The 20,509-nt window shown below is 40.9% G+C and overlaps 1 protein-coding gene across 2 annotated transcripts in view; it reads right to left on the bottom strand.

Annotated features, from left to right (window-relative positions):
* The window catches only part of Zfand3 (zinc finger AN1-type containing 3), a 189,684-nt gene that overhangs the window by 53,865 nt on the left and 115,310 nt on the right, over positions 1-20,509 (bottom strand). For both annotated transcript variants that reach the window (XM_040732437.1, XM_040732436.1), the window contains exon 3: positions 3,459-3,641. In XM_040732437.1, the coding sequence (XP_040588371.1) occupies positions 3,459-3,641 (183 nt within the window). The remainder of the gene's footprint in view (positions 1-3,458; positions 3,642-20,509) is intronic.

Below are 20,509 nucleotides of genomic sequence, written 5' to 3'. Positions count from 1 at the left end.
GTCCGCCCTAGGTGCGAGGATAAGGAAATTTAGGATAGATAAAAGGAAGTGAATGAGTAAGGACTCTCTCTTCTTCTCCTTCTCCTTTGGAAGAGGGACGCGCTTCTGACCCTCAATCCTTTGTGTGTAAGTTCTTATTCTGGTAAATAAAAACATTATATTCCCTATTGCATTGGCCTCTCTCATCATATTACAAATGATGACCTACAAATACAAAGGACTACTAGGAGCCATTACAAGTAACTATTCACCCACAATCTGAAAAACCTAAAATGATGGATAAAATTCTAGATTAAACCATGGAAAAAATAAAATCTAAGTTAACCAACAATGAGCCAGCAAAATTTATCAACAAAAAAGAACTGGATAGCATCACTGCTCAATTTCTCCAAACCTCTAAAGACCATAGCACCAAACATTCTTAACACACTCCAAAACCTTAAAAGAGGAAGGAAATCTCTCAAACTCCTGTATAACATTATATTACCTCAACACCAAAACCAGAGAAGGGCACATACACAAAAAGTAATGGCTATGAGTTCTCATGAACATAACCTGTAACCTGGGGTGATCTTACTTATGATTTAATAAAGCTACTGGAGATCAAAATGCAAAGCTAGCCACAGCCATTAAAGCCAGACAGTGGTGGAACACACCTTTAATTCCAGGACTCGGGAGACAAAGGCAGGTAGAGCTCTGTTAGCTCAAGGCCAACCTGAGCTACACAAAATTGATCCTGTCTAAAAGAGAAACAGCCTACACAAAGGAGATCTCAGCACTTGTGATTCCATGCCTTTCATCCCAGAGGTATTTAAGATAGGAGTGGGGCATTCGGGATTCACTCTCAGAAATTTAGTCTCCAGTCACACTGAGGATAGTACAGCCCTTTCAGCCTGAGGTAGAGGAAAGAGCTAGTGGCCGGCTGCTTTGCTTCCTTGATCTTTCAGCTTGAACCCCAATATCTGACTCTGGGTTTTTGTTATTCGTGTTACAGTAAACCTTCTTAATACTAGCAACCCCAACCCAACCCACAGCACATCAGAACCATAACCAAGACCCAAGCTCTGGGTACAGAAGGTTCCAGATGTGCAAGTCAATGAGTCTGTACATCACGCTAGCAGAACAAGGGACAGTAAACAATGAAAAGATAGTTAATAAAATTCAACATCCTAACTAGGCATGGTGGTTTACTGATGGAGGACTGTTGTGAGCTTCATTAGCTTCAGATCAATAGGGTTAGAGAATGAGCCTCTGAAAAGAACAACAAAAATTATTTTCCACAATAAAAGCTCTGATTAATTACACAATACAATTAAGGTCATGTGTACCAAACACACAGCCCAGCAAACAATATAACCAATGGAGAAAAGTCAAACCACTTCCCCTGGGATCTGAAGACAGACAAGGTGGCTCTCCACTTCCACCTCTCCATGGACCTGTAAGCTCTAGCCAAAGCCATTATGCAAGAGAAAGACAGACCATCCAAACCAGAAAGGAGGGAGGAAAATTAGATGGCATGACCTCAAGCCTTCATCCAAACAATTAGAATTGATAAATTCAATAAATGTTCATGATACAAAATCAATTTTTAAAAACCAGTAGTGATTCTGCATCAATAAGAAATTTGCTGAGAAAGAAAGCAATCTACTCACAATAGCTACAAAACAAAACAATGTAAGATCTAGAAATAAATTTAACTAAGCATGTGCATAAGCTCTACATTGAAAGTTATAAAACACCAATTAAGGAAACTCAAGAAGATACACAGAGGAAGGAGAGAGAAAGAAAAGACACCTCCTCTCAGAGAAAGATACCCCATATTCATGGGCTGGAAGAGCGTTGTTCAAATAGCCACACAATCTCTCCCAAAATACTAATGGCATCTGTTTCTTCACAGAAATAGAAAACAAAACCAGAAAATTCATAAGTAATTCACAAAGTATCCACAACAGTCAAAGCAACTGTAAGCAAAAAGAACACCTGGAGGTACCATATACCCCTAAACCACCCACTCCCCAGTCACATGTACAGGCACAGACCAACAGGACAGAATAAAGAACTCAGAGAAAGCACACACGGCCAGGTAGTTTTCCATTGTTCAGAGAGAGAGACGCAGGGTGATCACTACTTTTTGCCATCCTCTGATTTAACGTAACAAATATATTCAATGTTCCTGCTAAATAATAAATCCTCTACAGATCTTCTTTGTTTTACATTCTCAATATAACTCATGAAAGGATTTAATAAAATATTTGCTCCCTTCTAACCCTCCCCAAATTAGTACACTGGATAGCCTGATCTACCACATCTCTAAATATTCATTAAACTTGAAACACTAAATTTCAAAGCAAAGCATGAGAGGCAAAAACTGCTATGTCATAAAATCTTTCTAAATTTGAACAAATATTATGAGTTACAGTTGTGCCCCAAAAGAAATAGTTCTACCATTATAAAGGCTAAACAGTATCTACATATCACAAACAAAAGAGTAACAAGAGGACCAATGGTATGGCTCAATAGATAGAGGCACTCATTCACAGGCTTAACTAAATGGGTCCAATCCCCAGGCCCCACAATCTAACAGGACAGAACAGTCATGCCGGCTCCATGGGTCCTCACATTCTACATGTATGCACGTACTCACACAATACAACAGCCACCAAAATATTAAACAAAAATAAAAGAAAGCATCTTCTACTTTCTTCACAAAGCCTGTTTTTATTATCCAAGTTAAACACTAGTCAAGGCCAGTTAGCAGAGGCAAAGTTCAAGCTAAGGCCCCTGGGTCCTAAATGCTTCCTATCCATTAGAATTCTCTACCAACTTAAAAAGCAGAGTCTCTGGGCTTCCTTCCATTTGGACAAATTACATTAAGCTCAGGGAAGATAATAAAGACAAAGTGTTCTTTAAACAGCAGAGAATGTTGTGATAGCCCAGTGGGTCCAGGCACTTGTACTAAGCTTCAGTACCTGAGTTTTGCTCCTGGGACCCTGGTGTAGGCAGACAATGGACTCCTGAATGCTGTTCTCTGCCCTCTGGGTGCAGCATGGCAAGTGTACCCAGACACACAAATAAATCTTTTAAAAATGTATTACTCGCCGGGCGGTGGTGGCGCACGCCTTTAATCCCAGCACTCGGGAGGCAGAGGCAGGCGGATCTCTGTGAGTTCGAGGTCAGGCTGGACCGATGGCCTCCGAAACACTACAGAGAAACCCTGTCTCGAAGAAACAAACAAACAAACAAAAAAAAGTATTACTTTTTTTTTTACACTCCCAGCAGATTCCAGGTGAGTTCAAAAACGTCATGTCCTTCTGTAAAAGGCTATTTCCTAAGACCTTACATTCTATGGAATGCCTGACACTTCTTCTCGAATCTGCTGAGCACTAAACAGAACCTAAGGTTAAGCACTCATGCAAAGTTCCTGGGCTATTCTATGACTCTTATGTCTAGGGACTTACATTCCTCTTTACTCGGTGACGTTACATTCAGTTCTGTCGGAAGCGACTGCTGGCTGGGACTAAGAGTTGGCGTGGTTATGGAGGTATTGCTGTTGTCACTGGTGGTCTCTTCAGAAAACAAATCTGATTGGCTGTTACTAGTACTTGGGGCGGAATCATCGTCTGGTTGTTTCTTTTGAAAATCTAAAGAGAAAAGAAGGTAAGAAAGCTGGTTTAATTGAGGAACTTACAAAGTAGTCACTAGAAACATTTATGTTAGTATCAAAGTTACGTCCACCAGCAACAAAGACTAAATGTGGGTAAGTAAAAGAAAAGCATAGAAGTAAATTATCAATTAAAAAAACAAAAATATAACCAAATGCACGATTTGTAGAGAGTGACTTTAATTTCTTGTTAAGATGACAGTAGGCACTTATTTCAATACTGAGCTTTGAAAACCAAAAGATGCATGATAGCATTTCAAGAGTAATCAGTAGAAAGGAGGAAAAAAGCATGAAAGTGACTGACACTAACAGGTGAGAGCAGAAGGAAGATGGCAGTACAGAAAACAACGCAAAACCCAGAAAACCCATTTAAAATGGCAGGAATTGGTGAGTGCATGTATGCTATCAGTAATGAAGATAAATATAAAAGAAATAACATAAGAGCAAAGGAAATGGGTTCCATTCAGTTTACAACAGACACAAATACACAAGGAGGGTAGTTTTCTAATTAGTGATCTCTTTGATTTTTTTCAGTTGAGATGGGTATACAAATGTAATTGTTACACTATTCTCTGTATATGTTCATGTAAGTAGCTAACTCTTGTATGAAGTATAGACTGCATTTATCAATTTGAAGACATGACCTTCAGAATTCCACGTGGTCTTACCTTGGAAGGAGAGAAGCCACAGCTATCCGGTATTTAACCTTATCAGGACTACTGCATCTTAACTTATTCTTAGCATAACAGCTAGCATTTACGACACAATGAGTATGTCTGCACACTACTTAATCTGTAAGCAGTTAACAGCAAGTGCAGAGCAGAACAATTTGAGCTGAAGACACAGCACAGGGTAGACGGAAAGCACAGGCCCAGACCAGTCATGCCCCACCCATTTCCAGTACGGTTTCTTTTATTTCTCCTAGTCACTTCTCTTATTCAATGTTTTGACATTTCCAAAATGATTATTTATCTCAATATTATTGTATAGCATTTATCAAAAAAGTGATATAGGTAGAATAAAATATTGTTCCTTATATTTTATAACATAAAGTATAAAAAAATTTATACTATCTCATTTGTAGCCCCCTGCTATGTCAAAGATTACTGTGCCTTTTCCACAACTGTGTGCCTACCACACAACTGAGAATGTTATAAGGCCTCAAACGCATGAAATAGAATCTAGTACATTGAAATGGAGTCTGGTGCATTCCTCAATTCCTCAAGACACCAGCTCACTGCAGCACAAGCCCCGCCCCACTGGTTAAGCATCAGTTCTCCCTGCTGGCTCCATGCCTGCTCAAAGCATCACTTTGCTCATTCATTTCATCCAGCACCTACTTTCTCCCAAATGCCAAGAGAAAGCAGGGCTGGAGCAAGGGACTCAACAAGCCCAGAAGTCCACTCCAAAAGGGAAGGGGCAGAAAAAGGCAAAAAGGGAAGGAAAAGTCAATTGAGGTCAGAGACTGCCTCCTAGAGTTCTGTGTGAAGGCAGTGAGAATGAAAGGTCCACAGACTGCTGCTACATCTAATCAGGGACTAAAAGTATGGTTCACTTGTTTTTCTAAAATTCTGAAGTAAATGGGAAAAACAGAAATCTCCAATACAAATCCACTGCAGTACATGAGAAATAATCAGGAGTAACTACCCATGCTTTACTGTACTGTCAACGGTGTATTCTCTAAGCAGGGAGAGCATGTGGCAGGAGATCAGCTGGGAAGGAAGGAGGCTCGTTTTTAAAGGTTGATATATGACGTAGATTCTCACAGCACAGCACCCTGTGAGTCCCCACAGCCCACCACACCCATGTATAAGAAGCATGGTACTTTTCTGTCATTTATCAGCATGACAGAAATACTCTGTTGAGTAATTGCTGAGAAAATCCAAAGTTCAAAAGGAAACACTAAATTTGCACATAATGCAAGTTATACACAAGCTTTGATGGGAGGATGGAGGAGGGAACCTGAACAAACCCTTGGACATAGATGTACGATGACAGAAGTCTCAGCAAAACTGTGCCTCCTGCCCCATTTTAGGCCTAGGTCAAAACATCATTAAAATTATTTTTTAATGATCTTTTTATATAATTCTTTTAAAAGATGGCTTTTTAGTCAACTAAGTAAACTGAGCTTAAATAAAATAGCTGCAAGACACTGCTTCTTGTGAGTTTACAATCATGTAACTTAAAAAAAAAAAAAAAGACGAGAATCATGGTTAGACCCATCAGTCTTTCACGGCTTACGGGGTCACAAGACAAAAAATGGGGCTTGAGGAATGTCAACTACCTAAGTGGACAGTCAATTGAGATTCTCCCCTTTCCTACCTCATCACTTCCCTTTGCCTTTTCCCTCATCACGAGTTGGGCAGCTCAGGTTGCATGGTAACGTAGTGGCCCACTGTCAAATATTCAGTTTCCACTAATGTTGAGTAGCAGGCCAAGAGTTGTCTTTAAAAGGGAAACTAGTTGAATACAGATGATGGCAGAACCTTGCTCCAAAATCCCAAAAGTGTGTTCTGTGAATAACCATATAAGGGTCTGGGCTCAGAAATCTTAGGAGGGACTTTCTTTTTGACGTTTTTCACTGCTTACTCACCGAATCTACTACCTTTATGGGTTGCTGAATAGGTTAAGTGCTCTCGATTCCACTTCTGTGGTGCTGGGAACACACTAAAGGTCCTGTGCACACTAGACAGGGACTCTACCAGCTGAGCTACATCTCTAGTCCCAGGACATGTCTCAGGGCAACATCAGTCTTCAGCAGTGTTCAAGAACCTGAAGCTCAACAGCCCCAACATGAACTTGAATGGAGAGAAACTCCATTCAAAAAAGCTAGGACTGGAGAAATAGCTGAGCACTTAAAAGCATTTGTTACAATTCCAAAGGCTCACAAACATCTGTAACTATGGTTCCATGAGATACAACACTCTCTACTGGCTTTAGCAGGCACCAGGTACACACATGGTGCACAAATATACACACAGGCAAAATACCCATACACAAGAAATAAATCTAAAACAACATGCCACTATTGGGTCACATTTAAAATACCTATCAGTTATTACTGTGAACCACTAACAATTCAGTGTGCCTTTATAGGCACTCCTAGTTTCTTTTGGGTTAGCATTTCTACACATGAATGTGCAAAGACCATGAATCTCTATTTCCATCATCAACAGAGTTGAGAAACTCACTACATCATTCCAAGTTACTCAGTGAGATAATCTGGCTTGCTGTTACAAGGCTTCTACATCATCACTGTAGACTCTAAAACAGAGGTGGTTACATTCATTCTCCTAATACATGGGACATGGTGGGGATGGACAGCTAGCTGCGAGTAAGTGCTGGAGCTGGGTCTTGGACCGGGCTCACCCTCGACAGCAGTACCACTAGAGAAACCAGAAATGCAGTGCTTACAGGAGGGGTTCTGCACATTCCCACATTTCCTCTCCTGTCTTCAAACCTTAACTTCCCTTCAGCACAGACCGCATCTTACTATTCCCACTGGAAGTTATTTTGTGGTTATTTCATAACATAAAGTATTTCATGTTTCAAGCAGTTAATTAAAGAAAATAACAGAATGCTGCCAAGAGTTTTGTCTCAACTCACTTACAAATAAAATTCATTTCCTGTATCTCAGAAGTTTGGTTCATGCAAAGCACTGCATAAAAACTTCCTTTAATAGAGCAGAGTTCTGAGCTTCCTCCCATCTTCCCAGTTTCTATCGGAGGCTAGAGCCCTCATGCACTACCAACTTGGGTGTCTTACTTTAAAAAGGTATAAAACCGCCCAGTGTTGGTGGTGCACAGCTTTTGTCCCAGCACTCAGGAGGCAGAGGCAGGTGGATCTCTGTGAGTTCGAAGTCAGCCTGGTCTACAGAACCGAGAGTTAAAAACAATAGTTATAAAACCTTGCAATGTAGCCACCTTGTATCCTACTTAATTTAAAGAGAAAACAGATTTTACTGAGGCTGGGCTCATTTAAGTGCCTTCCACGAATAATCTCTTATGACTTTGTTAATGATGAAGAGGGAAATTCTGGGCCAGATTCTTACCTTCTTATGCTGATTAATTTCTCTGTTTCCTACAGAGGCTGTGAACCTCAGAACAGACTAAACAAAGCTGTTTTGCTTTCTGCAAGCTTCTAGAAGGGTTAAACACATCCTACACAACCACACCCAGAGAGGAACTAAGGGACAGAAGCAGGCAGGCAGGCAGACTGATATTGATAAACAACTCCTGTGGTCTTTGTGGGGAGCAGATCAAGTATTGCATGAATATGTATTTTTGACATAGACACAGCCATGTCTAAAAGTTCACTGCCTTAGATCCAAAGAAATGGCAAAGCCTTCCTCTGGTCTAAAAAGATTGACTTTTATGTGTGAAAACTAGCAAGTGCAGCTTCTTTCTTCTTCCCAGGTACCTGCAACTTGAGAGTGCTTCCCTACAGAGACCACTATGCAGACCAGACAACCCCTCCTCTTTATGCTGCACTTAACAAAACACTGGGTTCTGAGCATCCAGGACACGCAGCAACTGCCCTCTGTTAGAGGAAGCATAGCCCACTTCATTCCCACTTTCTGTATGCTTGTCTGATCACCTTACACTCTCACGTCTTCATTCCCACACTGTGCCTGCCCTGTTTCCAGACCAAGTCACATAGGACACAGCAGGTCCTATCTGTGCACTTTCTCGAGAACTAAAATTAACTGTTTTCTCTTCTTCCTATGGTCTCATGGAACTAGCAACAGCATTCACCTAGAGGCTGAACACAGAACTCTCCTTCTCAAGGCCTCGTCATTCACAACTGCTAACACTCTTGACCACATGTACGTCTCTATTCTGTCCCAATATCTCACCTGCCAGATTCCATCAGCTCAACTTAGCAGAGATCTTTGTGTCCTCTCTGGGCTCACTGTAACCCATTCTCCACAAAACAATCAGAATACTTGTGAGAAACAAAGAAATAAAAACTCCCATTAAAGCCCAAATTTTGATGTCATTTCTGTACCTAAACGCTTGAATGCCCCTCTCCACCCCTCTTGCCTCTACATTCAAATCTAAACATGGCTAAAAAGTGGAACGTCCCCTCAAGAGAACACTTGTGGGGCAGATGAGCTGGCTCGCAGGTAAAGCATTGCCAGGAAAGTCTGGTGATCAGAGGAGCCTGATTCCCAGAGTTCCCCGTGAAAGGAGAGAACTGGCTCCTAAAAGTTTCCTCTGGCCTCCACACATGTACTGCGCCATACAAACCCAGTGGCATAAGCATGCCCCCACTAACACATCTCACTTGGCACACAAAAAGAATATAAAATGTGAGGGAAAATGGCTTCTGGCCACCTTTCCATCTCAAGCTATAGATATCCTCACCTATCCCTGCCTTTCCTCTGGCTTTGGTTTTCTCAACACTCTAAGCTTTCTCCACATGGCATGATGGAAACCTAACCCAGGCATCCATACTGGCACCCCCCACTTATCTTTAGCACTCCACACAAGCACTACTTCCTTGGAGTCCTCAGATCCCCTGTGGAGGATGGTAATATAGCTCAAGGTGTAGTCTTATCTAGCCTCCACAAGCCCCTGGTTACAAACTCAGTGCAACCGAATGTAAAGGTTTTAGCCATGTGCAGAAGGCACTTAGACAAATGCTAGATAAATGGACGTCTCAAGCACTGGAGACCCAGCCCGTAGCACATTGCCTGACATATAATAAACAACCTAGATTTGTTGAGTTTAACTTACTGGATTCTGGTGAATACAAGTTAAAGAATATTAGTTTTCTAAGACACTAATGGATTTTAAATTGCTTATAAAATTTATTTATAGGAAGCAAGAATGCTTCCACAGTACAAACATTAAGCATCCCTGTCAATAAGCAGATGTCTAGCTTTACAAACTATTCCTGCCCAACCCCCACTCAAAAAAATCCTCAAAAAAGTATTCCCAAGTACTCAGTATGGGTAACTGGTCCTGACAGAACCCCAAAGTTCTCTAAAGCTGCCTCCTGTGTGCTCAAATTCAAACACGAAGCTGCAAACTTGCATTGGAGAACAGAGATAGCATTAGATTTGCTCTCAAAACCAGTCCTCAAACGCTGTTTTCAAAAACAGTCAACAATATAAGAGGCTGACAGAGTTTGTTCAAGTGATTTTATAATCTGGATTAATCACTGAAATTATACATGCCAGAAATTGTTCCCATCTAGGCAGGAGAGTTCACATCGAGGCAGGAGATGTGAACTACCACAAGTGTCTGCAGGAAAATCTGCTCCTTACACAGGCATTTACTGTATAGACTATACAGCTTCTCATTTACAAGGCATAAATTAACATGACATTACAGTCCATTGGTATTATTGTAACATACACCAGAGATACACTTACCTCTTGGTTTAAGAAAAGTATGTACCAAAATTTTTGTAGGCATTGAAAATACAAGTTTTGACTATTAGGACATTAACTTGGTTTCAACAAAGTAATAATATATGGATACTTACATACAGCTCAACAACACACCAAAGGGTAAAGTAGGAAAGTTAGTAGAAATGGTAAACAGTCAAGGTAAAATCTTAAACTGCTGTGTTTTGAGACTTTTGTTTAGTACTGAGGATGTGGCTCAGTGTACAGCACTTGCCTTCATATGCAATGCCCTGAGTTCCATCCTCAGGACCAACATCCCCTCCAAATAAATTATTCATTTGTTTTCTTCCTTAATCCACTAGTTGACATCATCATTAGCAATTGAAATGGCACAAGTGCAGGATGACCTAACAGCTGCAGAGGTTGGAGCCCCAAAGGTTTTTGTCAGCCCAAGCCTAAGGCTTCAAATGTACCACAAAAAGTGCTCCAAAAAGAATTAGGAAAGCATTTGGGAATAAGTTAGAAATGAGAGGTTAGTCCTCTCTGCATATCAGTTTTTATAACTGTATTGTTAGCCTTCATTCTGATAGAACTTTATTTTGTTTGCTTAAGACAAGGTCTTACTCTGTAGCCCAGGCTCTAGAACCCAAAATACAGTCTTGAACTCAGCATCATTTGTCTTGCTTTAGCCTCCCAAATGCTGGAATTAGACATGCCACCACATTTAGCTTAGCCCTTCCTTCATTTGACCATGTACAAGTGACAGGAGAACTAACAAAGTAATCTCCATGGGTATGTCCCCTTCTCTGGAGAGGGAGGTGGTGGTAGTAACAGGTATCTGCAGGTATCCAGTATCTGTTCACTAGTGCCTCCTCTTTACCCTTCATCCCTCTCTCTAAGATGTGGGTCTTGACTTGAAGATCTCCATTCTCAGTCCCTCTTCTACACCAGTGCCACAAGACACATCTTCAGTCTTCTCCATCCCACTGGGGCCAGCATTCTCATCTACTTCCCATGAAGTGGTGGGTACTTCTGACATGCACTGCCACCCAAACTTGTGAAAAGTTCAGCACAAATTACTATTCAAACATGACCAAGCATGGTATACCTAAGAACAAGCTTTTTTCCAGAAATAAATAGGCCAATTCTGTTTTAAACTGAAAGAAACTACTTTAAAGGACGAAATGTTATGTTTGCTAACAATTTTCCCCATGCTCTTATTTAGAAAGTGAGGGACAGTTTTATCTTTTATTATGACTATATAGGTTACTGGGGTTTGTTTAAAAGAAAGCTACCATGATTTTCACAGTACCAGGGATAACTGTGTTTTACTAGTGATACCAAGGTGGCAAAATACATAGTCTATGAAATTCATAATCCCAGCAAGTATCTAGTAAGAAAGAGTTCCATTGTAGTTACAGAGAGACAGTAGCACAGAAAAAGAAAATTGTCGCACCTGCTGTGCGGCCTGCATCCGAGAATGTAGCAAGGTGGTCGGGATAGATGACACAGAGACCGGTCGGTTGCTTTAAGAAAAACTTTAGGCTTCCCAAGTCAGCTTAGGAGGAGATTCCAAGTCAGCTTAGGAGAGAGAAGGCTCTCCAAGAAAAAACACTTCCCCTTTTTAAGGACTTCTGCCTTCCATCTACATACAATTCTTTCCAGACTTCTCACCCTCCTGGCTGGTGGTTTAATCTCCGGCCCCAGAATCCCCCAAAATCGGGGAGACACAGCAGGGGGGACAGGAAGAAGCATCTAGCCGTAGGGGGGGTCAAAGTCATGGTATTTCAGTGAGCAAGCCCTTATCTGAGCCCTATCAAGAGCTTTATAGCACTGAATTGTTTTCAGTAAACATTATCCCACAGCTGCCTGCTCCCAGGCCGAAGGGGAAGTGGGTTTCTGCTCAAGGTCTGGTGTCCCCACAGAAAATGTGAATTTTTTTCAGCTGAACAGTCCATACTTAAAGTGGTGAAGAAAACTGGTGTACAGCCGGGTGTTGGCGGCACACGCCTTTAATCCCAGCACTCGGGAGGCAGAGGCAGGCGGATCTCTGTGAGTTCGAGGCCTGGCTGGACCAACAGCTCCAAAACAATACAGAGAAACCCTGTCTCGTTTAAAAAAAAAAACTGGTATACAATTATTTTACATCTCTCTGCCCTGAAATGGTATTTAGGAATGTGGAGGCAAGAGTTCAAAGCCTAGTTCTTCCTCTCCAAAGCTATGTGTCCTCAGGTAAAGCACTGAACTTGCTGTCTCGGTGATCTTCTTACCTGAGAAAAATCACTATGAGGGGAAGGTGGGCCAAGCATGAAGTGAGAAAAGTCTTCTGGCTGAAGTAGGGGTGTATATGGACAAGCAGCCAGTGTTTTCAGCCCAGGCCTGCTTTCTACAGAGACTCCTACAAGGATCAGCTAACCTCCCTCCCCATGTGCTGAATCTAATACACACAACACTGAGGTTCCAGTGCTGGCAGGAATACCCTCTGTCACAGGTGGTACATCCCACCTGATCCCATCTTCCCTGTGTCTGTCCTTTCCTCATTCCCTCACCACTCCTAGTCAGTGTTCTAGGACCCAAGCTCCCAATGACCAGTACCAAGTACCAAAAAAGTCATTTAGGTTTTGAATGTCTAAGAACCCCAAGGTTCTTACAGCAGTCAGTCTAAGCTAACTTAACAAATGACTTAAAATACAGGAGTTTCCTAACAACAGTGGTTTGTCACTGATGCTCGTATCACAGACCCACAGATGGGGACAGAAGTTCTACTGTCTGCAGTCTAGGCCAGGGAAATGAGTGTTCCGATCAGAATGTTCTGAACAAGGAAAGGAAGACACATGGGACCACACCATTGCTCATGAGGTTTCTGGTCTTAAGTGACATATGGGCTTCTCAACTCAACTTTACTGCCCCCTCCCTCAAAGGTCAGTGCTAGTGATATCACCATAATTTACTAAACCAACAGAATCCCTAACAACAATCTCTAAACATGTGTCCTATACCCACAGATAAGTGTAGTCTTCACCCCTCATCAAGAAACTTCTCTTGGTAACAGACAGAATCAGTGTGTAGCTGTGGAGTCCAGGCCCAACAGACACATCTACAACACATCTAAAGTTCTGGGACATGGTGGGAAAGGGGGCAGAGAGGCTCTAAAGAGCCAGAGGATCAGGGACTTTGCTGTGAGATTGATTCTATCCCCTAGTAACATCAGAAGCTGTACTGGTTAAAGTCTCATCAGCATGGCCGTCCAGATGTGAGCTGAAGAAGGGGAAAACAATGAACTTGCAAAACTGGAGGCGGGGTAGGAGGTGCCCACCAGGCCCCAATCCTACACAAAGAACTGCGGGCAACTGAAAAAAGCCGGGGGCAGGAGGGGAGTCCCCACCAAGGTGAAGCACACCAACTGGCTACCCTGTGCCAAATGGTCAGCCCTGAAAGCATACATGTAGGTAACATTACACTGACTGAACAGGTTATATTTGGGAATATATATGTATAGATAAGTCACATGTCCAGACCTGATGGTGAAGGCCTGGAGACGTGAGGTACTGAGAAGAGCAGCAATTACAAGGGAGCAGCAGCAGCACAGCGACCTCTGCAGAGTCTGAATAACGACTACACACTATGCTGTATGTACATGTAGGCACATCTTTGACTGTTCCATGATGTGTGGACAGGAGGATCATTAAGTTCTATTATGAACTTGTAACATCCAAGCATGTGAGTGTAGTAACCCCATACTACACCAATGCTTGCTCACTAACAACGATGTCTCATTTTCAACGACTGTAGTGTCCAGGCAAAAAAGAGCGTGTTGTGAAGTCTTATGAGTCTGTAACTGAGAGCCTGACTCTAACTCTAACTGTGTGCTTTAGCTTTAGTCTAACTGGCTGTTCAAGCTTCTAAATGCATGCATTAAAACAGTCACAGTTCACTGTAAAAGATAAGCAGGCTGTCAGATGCCTTTAGATACTAAGGACCTTATCCCATCACATAATCCAATCTCGTTTATCTAAATTTCACTTAAAACTACTGAAGTTTGGTTAAACTAGTACTTGGGACCATTATTTTATTTGCAAGAATGGACAATATACTCTGACTGGGAGAGAGAAAGGTAGATGCTACCCACCTGAAATTATCTTTAAAATATTGGTGGTGTGTAACACAGGCAAATTCCTCTTGATGCCAATGGTGCACAGAGTGACTGTATTCTGTGCAGGTTGAACTCTCAGTATCTCTCATTCCTGCTCAATGCTGCCCAATAGCTTAAATCTTGCATCAAGATACAGTGCTTAACAGTAATTCTGGCTAGAGAAAAGTAAGGTGCTTTTCAGTTCTCACCATCAGTCCTTAGCGTTCACATACAAGGCCCCTGGTTACTAATGAGGGATGGCATACAGTGCCATTTGAAACAAGTCATTTGTTGACTGTTTCTAAAAACAAATGTTCACTACTAATCTCTCTCTCTTTAAAGCTCGCACGATGGTCACATCATTAAAGTGTCTGCTTTTGCTCTCAAACCTGGGAAGCTCAGATGTCAGCTTGCACTAACCCTGATGATTAGACAGACATCTATGGCATGCATTTCTGAGTCAGAATCTTCTCTTCATCTTGTGTTACATCTGAATTTTCCCTTTGTGCAGCAAACTTCATTTAAAAAGAAAGTCATTGTTCTCACTCACAAACATATGAATCACATACATATACATTTAAGTATTTTTTTACTTGTTTTAAAAACAGACTGTGATTTCACAGAGGAAAGCATCTAAAATGGTCCATATTAATACCTGAAACTATATTTAAATGGAGATTAATGATGAACCAACAACTGATCCTGGGAACAGCCTTGGAGCACCTACACAGGGGGCCAGGGCTACACAGTCCATTGTCTCTTCCAGAGCAGAGCACACACACAGAATTAACAACTAGGGTGTTAGGATTTCTAAGGAGAGGCCACAGTTATGGGTGACTCTTCAATGTACTTCACATTTCCAGGCAAAGAGTACAGGCAGAAGCAGCATCAGCTAAATAGAACTGAGTAGGTTTTGAGTCAAGATGTGTCAGGTTAAGTTATGGACTCAGAAATGGTCTGAGAACAGTGGACACACAACTCCAGGGCAGCTGAGCAGTGCAGTTCCCTGCGCACAACCCTCTCAACTGTCTCGGCACACATCATAGACATCTAAAACATAATTACCTTTGCATCTTCAAATACCAATCAAAAGAAAAAGAAAACCTCCCAAACACAACCAGTCCCAAAGCTCCATCTCATGGATGATTCCAAGTTCACTTGGCTGTGTGTGAATAACGCTACAGGGCAAACTCAGGGGAAAGGGCTAGCTAGCAACATTCCCAATTTCCTTTCTAATTTGAATTTATCAGTTTGATAAATTCTATTCATCTTTCCTCTTGAAAACTAAACAGAGAATGGCAAGGAAAATCACTCTCTCTTCAGCAAAGTCCTTGCTATATCATTAAAGAGTCAGTGAACTGAGGCTAGACCATTCAAGTGGCTAAGTCCTTCTGAGAGACACCCAAAGACCAATGTCACTTAGTTCAGACAGAAGACATGTCACCCCACAAAGCTAATGGAGACTGCTTATCAGCCCAGATCTTAATCAAATTAAAATTGCAGCAATAATTTTTAATGTTATCAATCATATGCACAAAGCAGCCATCACAAACAGGAGTGTAATACTGTGTCGTGTACCAGGCTGGCTTAACCAGCAGAGTTGGCAGTAATGTGCCCTTGGCTAGCCTGTGTGGCCATGCAAGCTGTTTCCTGAGCCACAGAAACACACAGGAGTAAGAGTAAATGAGAGGGGCCCCCTTAAAGACTTTGAAAGGGAATTTTACACTACTGGTTTTTGTTAAGATGCCCAAATTATCTACATATTAAAAGTTTTTATGACTAGCTGTCTGACCAAATGATTTCAAAAAATATTTTCAGCAGATTCTGAAGCAAGTAATTTATAGGATTATCTACAGCAGTGTCTTAGTTTGGGCTTGGGGTTTATTTTTAATCTAAAAACATTATGGAGAGCACCATCCTCCTTTTAAATAAAGAGAACAGACAGAGGGAGAGTAGAGAGGTGTCTTGCTGGTTAAGAGTACTTATTGCTCTTGCAGAGAACCCAAGTTGGCATGGTAGTTCACAACCACCATAATGCCAGGTCTACGGATCCAGCACTCTCCTCTGACCTCTGCAGGCAACAGACATGCATGCAGTGCACATACATGCATACAGGCAAAGCATTCATGTTTTAAATCTTAAAAAAAATATTAAGCGAGTAGGACAGAAAAAAGTGTAAAAGTGTATTAAACACGAAGTTCCAATTCTGTTTTGAAGTTGTTGTTTTTTTCCAAAGATTTATTTATTTATTATGAATACAACATCCTGCCTCCATGTATGTCTGCACATAAGAGGGCACCAGATCTCATTACAGATGGTTGTGAGTCACCGTGTGACGGGTTCCTGGGAATTGAACTCAGGTCCTCTGGAAGAGCAGTCAGTGCTCTTAACCTCTGAGCCATCTCTCCAGCCCCCTGTTTTAAAGTTTTATTATGTACTTGAAGTGGTTAAAAATAAGACAGCTTTAGCATCAAATAACAAAACTGTAATGGATCATAACCAAATAAAACAGAAGCCTATGGATTTATACTGGTCAAACAAAAAGTTCTTCCTTACTATCAAAAACATACTAACAAATAGAAATTGTCTGGCTAATAAAATGCATGAGTGGTGCTAACACTAGTGGTAAAATTTCCATGAGGAAGAAGGTATGTGCATGAGCTCAAAATATTTTCAACAAATTTCTTGTTAATTAGAAAATCAATGCAACGGCTTCACAAGGTAGGCCTTTGTGGATGCCGCCTTAGTCATATGTCTTCTGACATGATGCCCTTACTCTTTCCTATGAGAAGTCAAGAACAATAAAAATAAGCTGAGGTAACACTGCATTTAAAAAGGTTTACAGAAAGATGACAACTGAATACAGCCATGGACACACGCAGAAAGGATATTATGGAACAAGTGGTAAAGCTTATTGACAGCAGAATTGTACCAATATTTGATTTCTGGTTTTGATGCCTATACTGTGGCTGTCTAAGAGGACCCCTTATTCTTTAGAAAATAGAAAAGAATTAGAGATAAAATGACATACCAATATTTGATTTCTGGTTTTGATGCCTATACTGTGGCTGTCTAAGAGGACCCCTTATTCTTTAGAAAATAGAAAAGAATTAGAGATAAAATGACATGTCTTCAATTTATGTTCAAATGATCAGGAAAAGATGCCTCTGTGTGTGTACACACAGGAAAAGGAAACAGTTAAAAAATTGCTGAGCCTGTATAAAGGAGGTATAGGAGGCAACTTGATGGGTTTCGTTGTTTTTTGTCACATGGAAGCAACTTAAATATCCATTGACAGATAAAATAAAAACTGTTACATACATACAATAGAATGCTGAACAGACCTAAAAGAAAAAAGATTGTGTTCTATGCTATAATGACTGAACTTTAAGTGAAATAAGGCCCTCCCCCACCACCGCTCCAAAACACACACAGACACACGCTCGACAAATAGTGAATGATTCTGTTTACAGGTGGTACCTAGAGCAGAGAAGCTCAGAGGTAGGAATGATACCAGTCAGGATCCTGTGAAAATAGAGTAGGGAATTGTTTGATGTGATGTGATTTAGTTTTGCATGGCAAAGTGTTCTGTCGGCAAGTTGCAACATGCTCTGTTAAGATGACAAATTCATCTTTAAGACAAGTAAGCTTTTGTTTATTTGTTTTTAACATAAGTCTAACAACATTGTCTTTAATGCTAGCAACCATAATGTTCTGTAGAAGAGGCAAATAGGCATGCACAGAAAATGGCAAAGTAGGAAATGCAGGCTTACAAAGCACTATCTTTAATATACTACTTTTGAAGGAACAGTGCTTTCTTTAAAGTTATGTGATGACTGAGAGGTTTTTGTTGTTGCTATTCTTGTTTCTAAATATGCATGGTCTTCAATACTATTTAAAACCAAAACAATATGACAAATATCATTTGTCCACAACCCAAAACTAAACCTGGTATCCGCCGTATTTGGAAGGTACATATGCACTGTCAGAAAGCTGTGGTTGCCTTCCCTAGTACAGCCTTACCTTATAAAAGTCATTACCGTGACTTTGGAATGTCTCCCTGTAGGCCATGTATTTTAGCTGCATTATCTTGCACTTTATTTGTAATGCAGACATTTTACAGAAATGGTATTCTACTGCATGTTGCTCACTAAAGCTAGCTTTCTTCAATGCTGGATTTTATATACATGTGTACTAAAACAATACATAATTTAATATACTCAATTTAATTCCATTTCATGAATTTATCACACTCTTCTTGCAACTTCTGAAGCAAATCATTAAGAAAACTAAAAAAAAAGTCCTTGACAAAGAAAGAATAAAAATATGTATAAAGCCAGCGGTGGTGGCACGAATCTTTAATCCCAGCACTTGTGAGGCAGAGGCAGGTAGAGCTCTGTGAGTCTAAGGCCAGACTGGTCTACAAAGCAAGTTCCAGAAGAGCCAGGGCTGTTACACAGAAAAACCCTGTTTCGAAAAACCAAAGCAAACAAATGAAATGTAAAGAGTGAAGAGGCCATTTAAGTCAGCATGGCCTGTGTATGTTATGAAGCTGGTTATAGACTTTCAGGTTTCAACTTGCTAGGAACCAATATCAGACAAAACTCTGAGATTCTACAAACTGTTAGATCATGCCATTCTTTCCAAATAATCTCTATTTGTCCTTTCATAAGGAAGTGAATTTCAAAAAAAACAGTGTACTTACAAAGGCAGATTTTTAAAATCCTCTTTTAAAAAAAATATAGTTTAACACTATATAAAGAAGCAAAGAGAAATATGTAATCGGCAAGCTCTGTGAAATTTAGAGACCTAAACCATGGAGCCTGTTGATCCCAGACTGAGAAACTGGATACTTTTTTTCCAGCCTGCCCCAAAACTGTCACTTTAAGCTCTATGGTTTTACATTCACTCTAAAAGCAAACTTAGCCAGATCAAAACTGGTCTGATCTTCAAACTAACCAATTCTAAACTAGGATGTGACCTGGGCTTCAACAAACAGTGTGAGCCCAAGGAGAGCATAAGACTGTTCTGTGGTCTGCTTCACTTTCAAGACCTGCATTGAGAATGACACCTAGAACACTGAAGACTGCTACTATCTGCAAAGATAAGCAGCTAACAAGATCTCTACTGATATCACAGAGGAACCACTGACAGTTCTACATCTTGTAAATCATGCCAGAAATTATTCAATTAAAACATCAAATGGGGAAATGACTTCCAACTGACCTCTCTCAGATGAGATTCTTTGGAGACTGTTCAGAAAACCATCCATCCTAAGAGCCTAAGTTTACCTCTGTCATTTGAAAATATCCCAGATTTCTAATTTCTCTGCGCAGTCCTAATTAAAATGGTACATTTGCTTAAGCTTCAGTTGGAAAGATTCATTTCAAGTTGCTCTGTTTCTCCACTTTGATTGCAATCAAATGGCTGCACTGTTATCAACTTTTACCTACAGGAAACAGCAAAGTCAACAGGCTAGAGAGAGACAGGCTCCTTCCAACAGTCCCCCTCTGAGGATCCTATGGATCTTCAAAATGACAAAAGGAAAAATGGGCAGGATGACAGGTTAAAACCAAAGCACCTGGATATAGTGACTGACCCGTTGAAATCCAGTGTCACTGATTTTTAACTGCCACTGAACTGTTCCACCACATGGACTCCGCCTTTATGCCCCAACCTTTCTGTTATCTTGCACTTGCAATGTCTCCTGTCCTCCCACACATCCCCTAACAGCTAATACATTTAGATCTTATGAGGAAAACCCACCCCTGTAAGCAGGAATAAAGTATATGCACCCTATCTCTGATTCACTCAATGGTTGCAGTTAAGCATTAAAGAGCTGAGCGAAAGGCTGTTGTCAATTAAACACACTTTGATTTGGTTGTTGTTTGAGACAAGGTCTTACCTATCTCACCCTGGCTGTCCAGAAACTTTATATAGACCAGGCTGGCCCTTGAATGCTGGGATTAAAGACACATGTTACCACACCTAGTCCACTTGCACAGGCATATGGCTAGTCTCCAGAACAACTACAAGAACGGCTGCACGTCCACCTCTAAGGATGTGATTCTTAAAAGGGCTCAAGAAGTGTCAGCAACAGATTATCCCCTGTGGGAACCCTATCTGGATCCATCCTAAAGAAAGTCACAGTGGTCTAGATATGGATGATTGATTCCTTTATCAAAACTAAAGTTACATATCTTCTACCTGCCTACTGTAGTCTTTCAATTATTTTATCAGTATCACTCAACTTCACTATTTGTTAACTCTGTGAAGCTGTGTTAGCGTGCCTGTCTAAAACACCTGATGAGCTGGGCAGTTTGGCGCATGCCTTTAATACCAGCACTTGGGAGGCAGAGGC

The sequence above is a fragment of the Mesocricetus auratus genome, unplaced genomic scaffold, assembly GCF_017639785.1.
Source record: "Mesocricetus auratus isolate SY011 unplaced genomic scaffold, BCM_Maur_2.0 Super-Scaffold_100027, whole genome shotgun sequence".
NCBI classification, from domain to species: domain Eukaryota; kingdom Metazoa; phylum Chordata; class Mammalia; order Rodentia; family Cricetidae; genus Mesocricetus; species Mesocricetus auratus.
The sequence above is the reverse complement of the archived record's forward strand: the minus strand, read 5'-3'. Positions and strand labels throughout refer to the sequence as shown.